The 15,012-nt window shown below is 48.1% G+C and overlaps 1 protein-coding gene across 4 annotated transcripts in view; it reads right to left on the bottom strand.

Moving 5' to 3' along the window:
* Positions 1-2,235: 2,235 nt before the first annotated feature.
* FOXO3 (forkhead box O3) overlaps positions 2,236-15,012 on the bottom strand; it is a 108,814-nt gene continuing 96,037 nt past the window's right edge. For 3 of the 4 annotated variants that reach the window (XM_037158972.2, XM_037158970.2, XM_053664797.1), the window contains one exon: positions 6,968-7,056. Coding sequence is in view for 1 of the 4 variants with exons in the window: in XM_053664798.1 (XP_053520773.1) it covers positions 6,970-7,056 (87 nt within the window). In the remaining 3 variants the exon portion in view is untranslated. Of the gene's footprint in view, positions 7,057-15,012 lie in introns of all 4 variants that reach the window. The other variant, XM_053664798.1, reaches the window with a different exon arrangement.

Here is a 15,012-nt window from a genome sequence, read left to right on the forward strand (position 1 = left end):
TCCACCTCCACAGCGGGCCGAGGGCCCTTCCCAGGAGCCCACTCCGATCAGGTCTCTGTCCCACTGGCTTCTCCGGGCGGACTCTGAGCAAGCTGGTCTGGAAACCTCTGGCAGCTTCTCCCTCTTGACTGACTTCTTACCTGTTTCCTCTGACTCTTGAAGGCCCAACAAGCTCACTGTTTCCTGAATACGTTCCAGTCTTTCCTGCCTCCTGCCTTTATCCCTGAGATTCATCGCTGCAGCTGGAAAGGCCCAGCCTGTTTCTGCCTTTCTGTTCCAACGTTCACTTCCTCGGTGCTACCTGGGGGTCGATTCCTCTGTTCCGCCACCAAACGCATGGCAGCATTCACAGGATCCACTCACTCAAGAACTCGTGCCAGCAGGCCTCCAGCCCCCGGCCTGCCTTCCTGGGTCATAATGGGGCGCAGCATGTAGTAGGCACTGATGGGATGAACGGAGGAGTCACAGAAGAGGGCCTGCACCCATATAAGAAGAATATTGAGATTCTTCTTCCCCGAGTGGGAATGGTGATGTTTGTACTGTTCACGGCAAGTCCTCAGAGGAAGGAGGCAAGAACGCAAGGTTTGAGCCATCACTCTGGGACAGGGACAGGGCAGGCGTGTGCATGAGCACACACCTCTGACAGCTTTGGGTCTTAAATTCTAATAGTCTTCTCCTAAGAGAGGAGAAAAACCCAGGGGCTAGGACCCCTCTTCTTCCAGTTCCAAGTGTGTCTAGGTCTCGGAGGCCTGCACCGTTGCTTCCCTCTGACGAAGAGGGGGGCAGAGCTGGAGTGGGTGGGCCCTTCCCAACCGCTCCCCTCTCCACCTCCTCGCTGCATGCAGAGTCCCTGCTGGTCCCCACCACAGGCCCCTCCCACAGCTGCCAGTAACCATCCCTACCTTTCCACGTCCTGTATGGCAGGACAGGACTCCACCTTCCTCCCCGCTTCACTGCCATGTTCCAGCTTGGTGTGGGTGACTTACTTGGCTGATACACATCACATTCGCTGGTTTAAAGGTTTGCTTTCGTTAGGTGAAATCTGCAAAATCAAATCCCTGAAGTAGAGATTAGCCCGCATTCTTCTTCTCTCAAACATGAAAGAGGCGCAGGGGCAGGAGTCAGTCAGAACCGGTTCTTTATTCCTGGAGGAGCAGCGGGGCGCACATATGACCCCTGAATATGACCCCCCGGAGGGCGGGGCCCAGGTCCTAGTTCTCCTGGCGCCCAGCACACAGGGTCTGGCCCATGGCACACTTGAGATCAACTCAGTAAGTGTTGATTGTTAAAACTCTGATTAGTTTAGTCTTTACCTGGTTTGGGAGCATTCTCTACTGAGAAGCTTGTGATAGCTAATGTTGAATTTCCATCTTTAACCTTTAGAAAGACAATCAAAATTGGGAAGCAATCTCAAATGAAATGTTCTCCCAGTTGGCTTGGATTTAGAAGATGGTGAGGCTGTGCCTGCACGGGTCATTAAAAGAATGGTAAGGACCACCCAATGGAGGCATGTCTGCACCAATGTAGATGTTATCCCAACAATAAACTTCGGTATCTTTTTTACCTCACTGATCTAAGAATCCATCATGTGGGCTTGGGATTCTGAAACCAATCCTAGGGGGTTTCTAAAAGCTAGATAATTTTGATAACATGTCTATCAAAAAACATAACCCAGGCTACTAGAAATAGTTGTACGATAGGGCGGAGTCCCCTTAACTTGACTGAGAGCCCCCCCACACTTACATAGAGGGGATATTTATGCTGTCCTCACCAGATGCCTGAAGGATTGTGTTTGACTTTCAATACGCAGGTGGGCACTGTCCATGACCGATGCTGACTGGCTAGGCCCACGTCAGGACTCTTGTTAAGGCCAAAACTTTGACAGTTCAAAACCTCCGACATGCTGAAGGCGGAGAATCTAAAACTTGCCTCCCCACATAACAGCCCCTCCAGGCCATGTGACTCGGCGAACACCACCAGCCACCACCAGCCGCTGTGAACTACGCCGCAAATCTGCTTTTATTCAATCGGTAATCTGTGGAGGTCAAAAGGGAGCCAGAGAAAAAGTTCGTTAGCTTTGCTGAGCTCGAGATGTCATGACAGAGCCGCTCAGCCTCGTGCCTCCCCCGGCACGGCTGGGAAGGCCTTCCAGGGGCGGACCCAGAGATCAACTCCCTTCGCCTCTGGGGTTAAAGAAAGGGGGAGGGGGAACAAAAGACTTCTAGGAGTATGACAGAGTGTTCATTGATGCTTTATTTACATGCGTCACCATCTCTTTTACAAACTAGGTTACTGCTTTAAATGGAATACACAAGGCAATATCTACAAACACCAAGGAAAGTTAAGTACTGCATCTCTATTTCATTTGGAAAGGGGAAGATTCCCAAATCAAACTGGCTTTGATTCTTGAAAAGAAAGTCGGTAGAGTTAATTCATGGCAACATAGGGTTGGACAAAATCCTCAATAAAAATGCAATGATAGTATCCACTTTGAAGGGAGGATGAGGCGCTTCGAACCAGGGCACTGACTGCTCGACTCGTGGGTGTTGGAATGTGGCCATGCACCGGATTTAATTCTAGTTGTGTGGGGTATGAGCAAGAAACTGAAACAGATAAGACTGTTTTACAGATACTGTATACAGATTTTCCCCCCATTCATGCAACTTTTTTTCTTAAAAAAGTTCAACGTGTGAAGCCAAAATGCACAATACATTTTTGAAAATATGAACTAATTTTTCTGGTCCTCCTTCACACCTGTTTACATTTCCCATGTACATAAATGATGTGCTCAGACAAGTATCCGAGAGAAGACTGATTGCCAGGCAATGAGATAATTTTAGAGAAATAAGTGACCAGACAAGCAATTTTTAAAAGCAGCCACACAAATACTTCTGAAGTGTGGTAGAGGCCTCATCACCAATCATTTGTCAAAGAAAAATACAAATAAGATTAGACAAGAGGAAAATATTTCATTCACTCAGAATGCATAAAATGTTACCCATGAAAGACCTGGATAAAAAAGAATACACTCTTCTTCATTTCGTGGGCATCCGCTTTGAGGTCCTGTCTGACAGACGGGGCTTCAGGAGGACTTCCTTCCCTTCAGGGCCCCGCCTCCCCCGAGCTCCAGGAGAGGCTGGCTTCTCTGTACCTCTGAGCCAGTGATTGCATTTCTGTCAAAAATTTTGCTTTTGTCAATTAAAAAAAATAACATTATGCCTAATCATACAATGTTCCCCAAATACAGCCAGAAGAAGGAAATCAGAGTTCAGAGCTGCCAGGGTGTTGCTTCTGCATTCGAGCCGGGGATAACATTTGTATTTCCCCCCACCAGCCGTGGCTTTCAGTGCTCCAATGGAAGGGGCTGCTTGGCTTCTTTTCTCTCAACAGTCGTGAGGTTCAAAGGTTCCTTATTCTTTAAGTGGAGGGTCCATTAGGCAGCGGTGAAGTCTGTGCCTACCGTCTTTGACAGGTTTGGAGACCACCTGAGATGACACCCTGAGAGTGGGCATGTCTGTCCTGAGCAGCGAGCCCAGAGGTCCTCTCCCCGGGGAGGGGAAGTGACACACAGGCGAGGCCCAAACCCAACCCCGAACACACAGAGTCTGCCTGTATGTATGCATGGCATTCCCGTTGACAGGAAAGAAACTCCTGAAGTTTTTAAACATGTGTTTCAGCCATCACTGTATTACAGAGGATGCGCTTACAGGAGACGGACCTCAGCATCACTCACAGTTAACGGGGTACACGGAACCCGGTGGTCAGGGCCTGCACCAGGACAGCAAAAGCCTATGACGTGTCATGCTTCCCATATCAGTCAACCTTCCAATGTCCCATCAGAAAGTGGAAGGCTCCCTGCAGCAGCTTGTTTTGAGGCCAAGGGCTGCCTCAGGCAGTTCTCTTCCGAATGCAAACACGAGGGCAGCCAGGCCCCAGAAGCTACTAAGCATTCTGCCGAGATGTGCCCGATCAGAAACTTACTTTGAGGAACCCATGACACTCAGGACTCCACATGGTGGCTAACAGGTGGTCCTTCCTGAAAGCAGATCTCAGTATGGGCAGCAGAGGGCTCAGGGCGAACCTCTGTCTAGTGCGCCCACTTCAGAACCTGGCCTGTGGGTGGGAGGCCAGTCGAGCAGAGCCAAGGACAACGGAGGGGCTGCTATGATCCTGCACGAGCCTAACTGTTCCATTCGGACCCCTCCTGGGACTGATGCTGGCACCTGACTTCACCCTGACCTCAGTGCTCCACAACTCTCTATATGGAGATGCTGTTATTTAAAAAGAAAAAGAAAAAAATCACCTGGCTGGTGTGGCTCAGTGGATTGACTGCCAGCCTGTGAACCAAAGTGTTGCTGGTTCAATTCCCAGTCAGGGCACATGCCTGGGTTGCAGGCCAGGTCCCAAGTGTTGGGGGGGTGGGGGGTGGGGGTGGGGTGAGGGGTGCTCAAAAGGCAGTGATGCATTGATGTTTCTCTCCTTCTCTTCGCCTCTCTAAAAGTAAATAAGTAAAATCTTAAAAAAAAATTCAAAGCACCTCTTCCCCTCCATTTTCCTGTCCTGCGGCTGCCCTGCTCTCATATTTAGTCAGTCCCTCCCTCAGGTCCTTTAAATTATAATCTGATTCTGGAACATTTTGTAAGACATTCTGCCTGAAATCCAACAAATACTGGGGGTGGGGGAGAGAATAAACGAGATGTCACATGTCTGAAAGGAATGCAACATTTAACGTTGAAAACATTTGAGGGCTGGTTGCCTTTCTTACTCCCGAAGTAGCTCCCAGGATCTATAAAACTAACTGTAAAAGCAAAAAGCTAGTTTGTTAGTTTGCTCATTTCTTTGAGCTTAGGAGAGAAACTCTCAGCGCCCTCCTGTTGGAAGCACTCTGGATTCTCCTTTGTATCCAATACCCCCCATCTCCACAGGCTGCTGCTGCTGACTCTGAACTACAACCCCATTCAGGGCAACATTGCTTAGGTACCCAGAGAGGCAGCCCTCTCGCCGATACTGGACAGTTCTTGTATGAAGCAGGCTACCAAAGAATCAAGGAAGTGGCTAGCATCATATAAAGAAATATAGTAAGCAAAAGTTTGTCTCACTGACAAGCAGACCATGTGAATAGAATATATATTTAAAAAATTATACATACTTTAAAAATGAAAATTATAAACTTGTAGCAGTTTAGAAAGGCGATACGCTACGTGTCTACTCTAACCACAACTGCACAACAATTTACAGGTTCAGCAGAAGGCAGGATGAAATCAACAGGGCCATCGCTCAAACGTGACAACCCAAGCGAGGCGGGAGAGGCGTGTGACAATACCGAATGGAACTCTCGTTATGCTAGGAGCTGTCATCACCACCAATATTACTCCGGAGGGATTATAAAGCACGGTGCACGAGGGGGCCCCTGGGGGCCGGTGGCGAGCGCAGGGGGTCAGGCGGCACGTCTGTCTTGGTGGAAGGGAGCCGGTGCCCACTGCGCGGTGCGAGCGCCAGCGAGAACTCATGCAGGGAGGTCTGTGCTGAAGCACTAGCCTGTGTTCCTAACGTCCATGCAGAATGTTCCATTTTTGTACTGTACATGGTAACATATATTTATACATTTATATGCCTAATGCATTTTATGCAAAGAAAAGAGTCTTCATATATCACTTTGGAGAAGTATGCATATGCTGTGCTAATCAGAGCATCGTCACACCAGTTTCACATGTACCAAAGCTGTTCCCAACTATTCTGTCTACCGAAGACGGTAGTAGTATAATCACACGTTCCAGGTTAAACAGAAAGCACCTATACAGCACCGTGACTTTTTGAAAACAAAACAAAATGAAATCCATAGAAGCAGGAAAGTAGGGGGGGAAAGTCGAAACTGCCCCATCTTGTACTCCATTGTGTCACTGGTACAATTACAATCTAAGATTATAATTAAAAAATCAGTTTGTATGCTACTGCCTCTCACTCACATCTAGTAGATCAGATTATACACAGCAAGGCTGAAAGAATCAGGGTGTGTCTTTAGGAAAACGGTGAACCTAGAACTCCCTCCACATTGACTTGGGTTTGTACTTTTCACAGGTTTCTCACTGTGGCCTTAGTGCTCACCTGCAAGTTCATTTTTTTCTGCAACGTAAAACAGAACTCTTTTTCCTTTTCTCCCTAAAACTAAATCTTTTAGTGGCATTTGGCAATCAGTGGACAGCTGAGCTGATTTCCTTCCTGAAAAGATCCTCATTTCTAACCACCACAGCATCCCTGCATTAGCTGAGGGGACTGGCAGGAGGACACTAAGCCCACAGACCCGGCCACCGCAGACCAGGTGCTGGGGTCTCACCCCAGGCCCCCGACTCAGAACTGAAACACTCTGAGTGGGGGGCCGGGTTCCATTCGTTTTGCCCGTGCAGGTTCAGTCCTGGCCTGGTTGGCGTAGCAAACAGTTGTGCCATTGTTCAGTTCTTAGACAAGGATAGTTTTCTACTGAACAGAAGAAGAAAGAACATCCCCCTCTAGTTTATGTAATTGTTAGTTTATGGAGTTCCACGGCTCAAACCCCTGTGATGCCCAAAGCCAAAATGGTAACTGGTACAGTGTCCTTCTGTTTTTAAATCTGCCAGGGGAAGAATGGTTAACATATCAACAGAAAAATACCGCAAGTTAATGCATGTGAAAAACTCGGAAAGTCAAAGGAAAACAAACACAAAACACCACTCAAAACATCCCATAAACCACTGCGATATGAAAACACCACACGATTGCCAAAGGGGGCTCACGGTGTGCTCTGACGGAGGGTGGGCGGTGCGGTGCTGGCAGGACGCTGTCCTTGGCTGGCAGGTGGCGCATGGCCCCGGACAAGGAAGATTTGCATACTTTAGATACAGAGTTCTGTTCCAAGGAAGTGCTTCACCTGGGGTAAGGGGCCATTAACAGTCTCTGCTGGGTCAGGAAAATGGCATGGGGTTCACAAAGGTGTTAAGCTGTAAACAGTATCACTGTCCACTTGTTGAGAGCAGATTTGGCAAAGGGTTTTCTCTGTAGGTCTTGTGTCAGTTTGAGGGTCTACAGGAGGAGAAAAGAAAACCAGAGACGGTTAAGGACATTCAAGTGGCGAGAGGGGGCAGGCACCTCGCAGCAACACGTCATCGGCCTCCCGACTCCTCCCCCGCCTCCCGCCACAGGCACCACCAGTAACGCTGCTCTGGCCTCACCAGTTTCAAAGGTCTCAGAGCCTAAGGACAAAGCATGCAAGTCAACTTATCTTATTTCTCTGCTTGATTACAAAATGCTGTCAAGTTAAAGAAGCTCAAAAGAAATGGGGTCATTTACTTTGGGAGATTAAAAAAGAAGCAAAATTGGGGGGGTTCGTGGGCCCTTTTGAGTTAGGGGCTCCTAGGATGCAGGTGGGGTGCTGCTCTAGATTTCTGGACCGGGGATTTCCTGGGACACTGGGCTTTTATGTGAAAACCAGTGAGGTGGTCACCCTAAGCAAAGGAGCCTGTGCTCTCTGGTTCTCTCCCACCGGCTACATGGACCGACTGACTCTGCTCACCCGCCTCCCACTACTGCCCCAGGGGACAGGAAACGGCCATTCCCCACAAGGCTCAGTAGGCCTACACTGCTGGTTGGGGGTCATCTCGACTTCCCCCACTAAAAAAGAAGTAATCTATAGGTGGGCTGTCTTAGGAGTTTGTTTTTTTATATTTAAAATCTGCAGAGGAAAAAAATTACGTCACACACACATATGGCAAAAAACCACCTCTGGTGAAACAACGACCCTTGAACAATGAACATTGCTGTTTCGCCTGTAAAGGTGTTCGGTGCTAAGGCACACGGGAGCGCCCCTCAGAGCACCTCACTCGCACGGGTCTTATCAGACTCCACGTGACCACTGAGCCTGGAAAAGTCAGAGGAGGTTTTTAAAAAGTACGGCTGACCCCTGAGCAATATGGAATTCAGGGGTGCCAAAGCCCTGGCACAGTAAAAAATCCACATTTGACTTTTGACTCCCCCGAAACTTACCTACTAAAAGCCAGTAACATAAATAGTAGATTAACATAGAACTTGTAAGTTATATGTATTATATGCTGTATTCTTAAAGTCAGCTAGAGAAAAGAAAATGTTATCAAGAAAAGTATAAGGAAGAGAAAATATACACATGTATTTTATGTACCCATGACATAGCTTTTAAATTCTTTTTGCCATTTCTGGGCTATCTGTAAGTTTTTTCAAATTGTAGCAAATCTCCAAAAATGTTTCCAATATATTTACTGAAAAAAATACACATATTACTGGATCCGCGCAGTTCAAACCCACGTTGTTCAAGGGTCAACTGTATATTGGTAGAGATGCAGCCAAAGGGACGGACACGACAGGCCCCGGACAGAGGACCTTTTGTTCGCGGAGACAGTGTCGGCTGTCAGGGCAGGAAAAAACGGCTCCGGGCCAAGAAATGGATACAGAAGTGGTGGTGAGGCAACACGAACTCCCGATCTGCTCACCAGATAAGGTGAACGAGTAATGAAAAATGCATCAATAAGCTCTCTCACACATATACGGACATCTGCTTCCCCCTCTTCGGAGGAGATAGCATCGGGAGGCACACACGGAATTTTCACAAGTCCACCCGCGACCTCCTCTCTGCTGAGGCTGTACTGGGTGGCGGTCTCACCTTTCACTCCCGAAGTTCAGGAAGAGAGCGGCGCTCCTTGTCGGTCATGTTACACAGCCGAGGTCATGGCTACTCTGGTTATAGCTCTAAATACCAGAGCTGAGGTTGTTTCGCTGGCAGCAGAGACAAGGCAGGAAAAGAAGCCCCTCCTTCTCCTATCCCCAGTATTTTGTTTCCCAGGACGATGCATTTTTTGGAGCTATGCTGTGCTTTGTAAGGATATGAGACCATGTATCCTGGACCATAAAATAGTGGCCTGTTGATTTCAGAGGGAGAAAGGCTAAACTAGACACCAGATCTCAGGATCTGTAAGGAGCAGAGCCTTCGAGAGCCCGTGCTGTCCCAGCACCTCTACCCTGGACCCGAGGCGCAGATGAACAGGGGTGCAGAGAGGGTTCTTTGAAGGGGATTTGGTTTTTTCCTTCACAATAACACTTAATAAACCACAACCTAACATCACTATGCAATTAGTCATCAGGGGACTTTGGTCCCCAACTCTCCATCCTGACTTACTGAGAGCGCCAAGGGAGAAGCGATGAAGTATTACCTGATTCAGACCCTATCCCCCGGTTCCCATCGGTGTTAATTATTCTGCTGTGGAACTAGGATGGTGACACACTTCTTCCACAGACACACAGGCCAAGCACACATCTTGCTCTGATGCTGGGGCTGCCTCAGCACAGGAAGGAAGGAGGCAGAGGGCACTAGAACCCCCAATATGCCATCATTCTAGGCAGGGCAGGGTGTCAGCCCTGAAACCAGGGACGGGAGGCCTGCACGGGGCAGTCCAAAGCAACAACCAACAACGGTCCCCAGGCCGAAGGCCCGTCCCCTCTTCAGAAGGTCCAGAACCTTCCTGAAGCATCATGGTTGAAGAGGAGATGCACTGAACATCACTTTCCGTTTCTGCACAATGGACTTGGAGCGCCTGTGGCACTAAGTCCCGGAACTGCCCCAGAGTCTCACAGACACGCTTCTCATCTCAGGACTCGGACCGCCTGTGCCTGGAGGGTACGCCACAGAGGCCCAGGCCAGGTCCCGGCCGAGAGGCAGCTCTCAAACAAAGTTCATACAAAAACTCCTCCACAGAACAGAAAGGCGACTTGTTTTCTCTGTGATGGAAGGCATATACATTGTAAAATAACGTGAAAACATACAGGAACTAGGTAAGTGTCAAACAGAACACAACTATCCTTCTAAGAGGAAAACCGGAATCATCATTCATTAGGAAGACCTTATGATGAAAAACAGTCGTAAGGAAGGCGGCCCCTCATCTGCCTTAGATTTATGACCAGTCTTTGGGGGCTCGATGTTGGCACGTTTATCTGACTCCACCAAGCACCGAAAGAACAGAGGGAGCAGCACATGGAGTGAGCGCAGCTACTGAGATGGGACCTTAATGATACTTAGGTTGGGTACAAGTCACACAGACTTCAATGAAGCTCCTACCATTCTTACATTGTTCAAAGTAACATGTTTTAGTTAGCTGTGAGGTTCATGTATATATGCTAATGCCCTGCTAAGTTTAAAAACACATCAGATTAGGCAAAACTTGGAAGGACAAGGAAGCACACAGCTGAAGGGAATTACAGCTATCACTTTACAGTTACTAGGCAACAGGCCAACTAACAGTAAATACGAAAATGCCCCGTCCCATCAGTGACTTTCATTAATAGGGAGAAGGGCCCCTCCTTCCCCTTCCTCGCCCAGTAAGTAAGTTTGAAATCAGGCTGCGATGCAAAGAAAATGAAATGGGGAGACCGAAGGACGAAGCCCACTCTGAAACTGCCTGTGGATGCTGTCATCGGGTCTCTGGTGAGAGTAAGTCCCTGGATAATCTTGGCATCTGTACAGAAGACAAGTTTCTGCCTAATTAGCAACACTAAATCACATGATGTTCTGAGAAAGGGCAACGCCTCCAAAACTCTACACAAAACATAACAACCCCAATCAACTTTAATCTGGGAAGAAAAACATAAATGTTCCCACTGCTGTCCTCCTACGACATGACTCCATGGTGACAGACTCGGAGTTTGCGGCAGTGTTTTTATCTTCTTGGCAGAGAAGGAAGGAACAGGACCTCAACACCAGATATGTCACGGAAGGAAAGGAGCCAGTCGGATGAAACGCTCCCATCCACGAACCCGGGAAGGCAGAACACTGCTCTCCTGGCTAAAATGAAAGGATGTTTGGAGAGAAGGCCTGAAAAACCAACTCAAAGTGAACACAAGGGCAACTGAAGCCAAACCTGCTGCCCTGGGGCAAGCGGGGGACTAAATGTGGACGTTCAGGGAAGACAAGGAAAAGCATCCATGGTCACACAGTCTGAGAGGGGAAGCCTCACTCGAGTTCAGAGAACAGGGGAGGGTTTTAAAGTATAAACCTTTCTGTCCCCGAGGACAGAGCCAAGCAGTGCCTGCCTGCCTCCATCTTGGCTTTGCCCCAGGAAAATCTAAGGGACACCCAATTCATCATGAGCCACAGCCATCTGCCAGCCCCCACCAAGGCTTTTGCAGCTGATGTCACCCCAGGAAAAACAGCCTTTTGGGGGGGTCTCAGGTCGGCAGCCACATCTATTTCTGGAATGAAAGCAGTTCCCTTGGAGGTCACCTTCACAGGCCAAATTTGAAGTAGCTCCAGAAAACATGCTCATGGACACAGCACAGACTGGCTGAATGCGGTAATTTGTCACTATCCTCCAGGTTGGAAAGGCAACAGAGAATTTAGGGAACTGCATGAAAACCAGCCTGGCAGTCACTGACAGCAAGAGCCGGACAATTAAAATCCTGCCTCTGCCCGTGATGAGGGCCCGGCAGAGCCATCCTCCAGGACTGCCAGGGAGGGGCGGCTCCAGAAAAGTACAATTTGCAAATGCTGTCAACTTGCCAGTTTAGACAGCAAAATGTTCACCAGGGAAAGAGAACAGGTACGGAAGTTCTGGCCTGGCTGGAAGCCAATCTGTATTCCACTGAGGAGCCTCCATAAACGGAAAACATACCCACCTCAACCAACTTTAATCTGGGGAAAAAAACCATACAATGTCCCTGGCTGCTGTCCGGCCAGGAAACATAGCCTGTAGGTTCTGGTGCTCTCTGATGGGCAAGGAAACGCTTATGAAGAAGGTGAGGATGTTATAGGGAAGTTTAAAATACGCGTCTTGGGGCAAAAGGTGACGCTCAGGAAGATACTGCAAAGATATTGATGATACGCACTATTAAAAAAGAAAGCTTACTTTGTGTAAAAGAAAAGCTTGTTGTGTATAGGTAAGTCCTTTCTGCTGTCTCCTAGTAACTTCTGGGCTTTTCAACAGGGCAGGTGAAGCTCGTCTGTGCAGGCGGGGAACAGGCCTCTGTAGAGCCTTTGCCTCCAGATGCGTCCAGACCTAGATATAGCGGGAATGCCCGCCCAGCCAGCGCTGGTGCTGATGTTGTGCTGATGAAGCACGGGGGGAAGCAGCCTCCTGGGCTTCACCGCTGGGGGGACAAAGCGCAGAAATGACCTGCACAGAGGCACTGACTTTCCTGTTGCTTAAACTGCAGAAATTACTGATGTTAAAATAAGTTTAACTTAAGAACATCCTACCTGTCTTTATGTTGGAGCAGAGATACATCAACAAATATTCTTTGTGTATCAAGTTAAATGTGCTGTTTGACATGGCAGAAATATGTGTTAATCTACTGTCAATAACAAAGCTGCAGGATTTCATATTTTCTTGATTCTTACATTTTCAAACCACACAGAATAGCATGGGAAGTTTCTTACTATGTTCTATGAAAGAACCATTTTAAAGGCAAGTGCCTTTAAAGACACTTGGATCCTCTCTGGACTACGGCTTATGGAACCTTCATTACAGCACCCCCAGGCCTCGGTGACCACAGGCCTGTGTGGTCAGGCCCCGCCGTGCTCACCCGGGCTTTGGGGACAGGCCCTCCTGGCCCACAGGTCAGGTGCAGTCACACCGCATCTGGTTTGCTCTGCCTGCCCCTGTGAATCACGCCACACGTGCAGCCCCACCTTCCCCAGGTTGTCCTGTACTAAACTCCTAAGCCACTCACCTGACACCTAATCACACAGTGCCCAGAATGGTTCCTTTCTCATAGACATTAAGCTCCTGAAACGCTGAATTCCTTGAAAACAGAGCCAAACCTTCAAGCCATGCCCAACAGTGATGAAGCACCAATAATTTCAGGAGCACTGTCTGAGGCTCAGTATTTGCCCTCAAGAAGCATATATTCTAGTCTGGGAAACCAAACTGTCTTGATGTCCTAAGTGGCCTGCAAAGCTGAAACACAGAACAGCTGTGCGATAAATGTTGGCCGACTAAAGGAATGAACCATCCTTCTGAATAGCCCTTCTCCTCTGCCAATCGAATACCACCCTCTCGGCATTTTAGGCCTAATCACATTGACTAAGACTCAGGTTTATTGGAATCCAGGAAGACACCTACTGCTTGCGGAACAAGACCTAGAATTTTAATGTCTTTTCTGGAAGAAGATGGTTCCAATTACAATAAAGTTTCTAAAACTCATGAACCTTCCTGAGGATCAATACAAGGCACAATTTTAACATTCAACTAATTTAATCTGAAAAAATTACAATATTAACTTCAATAATTTAAAATTGTAATAGTATTTAATAAAGACTGTCTTCTCACACCTTTTCTGTATATCTCACCATACACATTCTTTATTACCAGCCCCCAAGTTAAGAGCCTGATTTTCTAACTCAGAACGCTGTCCTCGCTGAAGTGACTCCCCATTTCCAAACAGAAGGGAACTCTAGTCCAGGAGGAGGTGCTTAGTTAGAGCCACAAACCAGGACCTGAAAACCACCATGTTCATATTTGCTGGCTGAGGCCCCATCCTGTGGGACCCTACACCGTGTTTACTTGCTAGAGGGGGCAGGGGACCAGCCCAGCAGTCACCCCTCCAGGCTAGGATGCCTTAGGACCCTAGGGGCTTGGTGCGAGTGTGGTCAAGAAACAACAGCCACAAAACAAGGGAAGGAAACCATGAAGGGCCTTAAAGGAGCGACATAAGGATGAATCATGACTGACAGAGAGGCAAAGGACCATCCTGACGTCAGCAGCCTGGCCAAGAGTGCAGAAGGTATTTCTGCGGCAAGCATGACCCTCACCTCCTCACCGTGGGGTCCCCATCCCAGCCAGCAGGGCAACCTGGACTGACGGGCTGGGCAGGGACTGCTCTGGCTGGAGGCACTCAGGAGGCAGGCAAAAGGGACACTGTCTAACATGTCTCTCGGTCAACACATATTTTCTGATTATTTATAGATAGGTTGGGCTGATCATTTCTAAACACATGAATGACCAATGAAAGTCCCAATTAATTACAGTGACATGGGTACAAAGGGAGGCCCAGTGGGTTTCAACCTTAGGACAACCTCTGGCCTTCTTTTCTTGGCCATTAATTTCCCCCAAGGAGTCAAATGAAACAGTCCACAAACAGGACTACTTAAAAAAAAAATCTCATGGTCCAAACTTCTTTCACAAGAGAGAAAAGAGAGGAAAGGGAAGTGGAAGTGGAAGGGGTGGGGGAAGAGGGAGGACATGCTGATATGCAAACCTTCAATCAAGCCAAGACTAGCAATTAAACTTTTATTCTTCAGGGACACTGAAATTACTCTCGGAGACCTTCACAACTAAGTAATTCTCATTCTTTAATACATGAACATTGCAGATTTCAGGAAAAAAAGGTTATTAGGAAAAAAAAACAGTATTGGGGGAGTGAGCTGGGATGGAAGTAAAAGACAGAAAACTATACTTGAACAATAATGAAATAAACAACAACAAAAACCAGTATCTAGAGAGTCAAGTCCACATCTATTAGTGGGAAGAGAAAGAAATGCAACAAAACCCCTGCAGCCAAGAGCACAGGAGCTGTGCATAGAGGGAGCTCTGCACAGAGGGAGCTCTGCACAGAGGGCTACACGTTGGTTCCAGGCTGGTCCTGCTTCTGATGCCGTGAATCAAAAATCCTCTCTCTTCAAGAAACCACAGGGCCAGGGTTCGAGGGAAGCCCCTGAAGATCCTGCCCTAGAGTAGTGCTGAAAAAGGTCAACGACCCTTTTGAGAACTGTGCATTCTTCACCTTTCACCCTTGATTCTTGCTGAGTTTCTGTATGCCCATGTCATACAGCTCTTTCTCAGCCACGGAGTGGGTTCTACTGCTGGGTGGGCTGCCTGGCAAGATGGCGGGCCCGAGGTGGGTGCAAGTGCTCAGGAAAAGCCTGAGCTCATTAAACAAAATTCACTTTTGTGAATTTTCCCCTGCAGTGCGCTGGGCACAGGGGACAGAGGTCAATAAAATAGGGGTTCCTGCCCTGGCCAG

The sequence above is a fragment of the Artibeus jamaicensis genome, unplaced genomic scaffold, assembly GCF_021234435.1.
Source record: "Artibeus jamaicensis isolate MK-2021 breed Jamaican fruit bat unplaced genomic scaffold, CSHL_Jam_final contig_387, whole genome shotgun sequence".
NCBI lineage: Eukaryota > Metazoa > Chordata > Mammalia > Chiroptera > Phyllostomidae > Artibeus > Artibeus jamaicensis.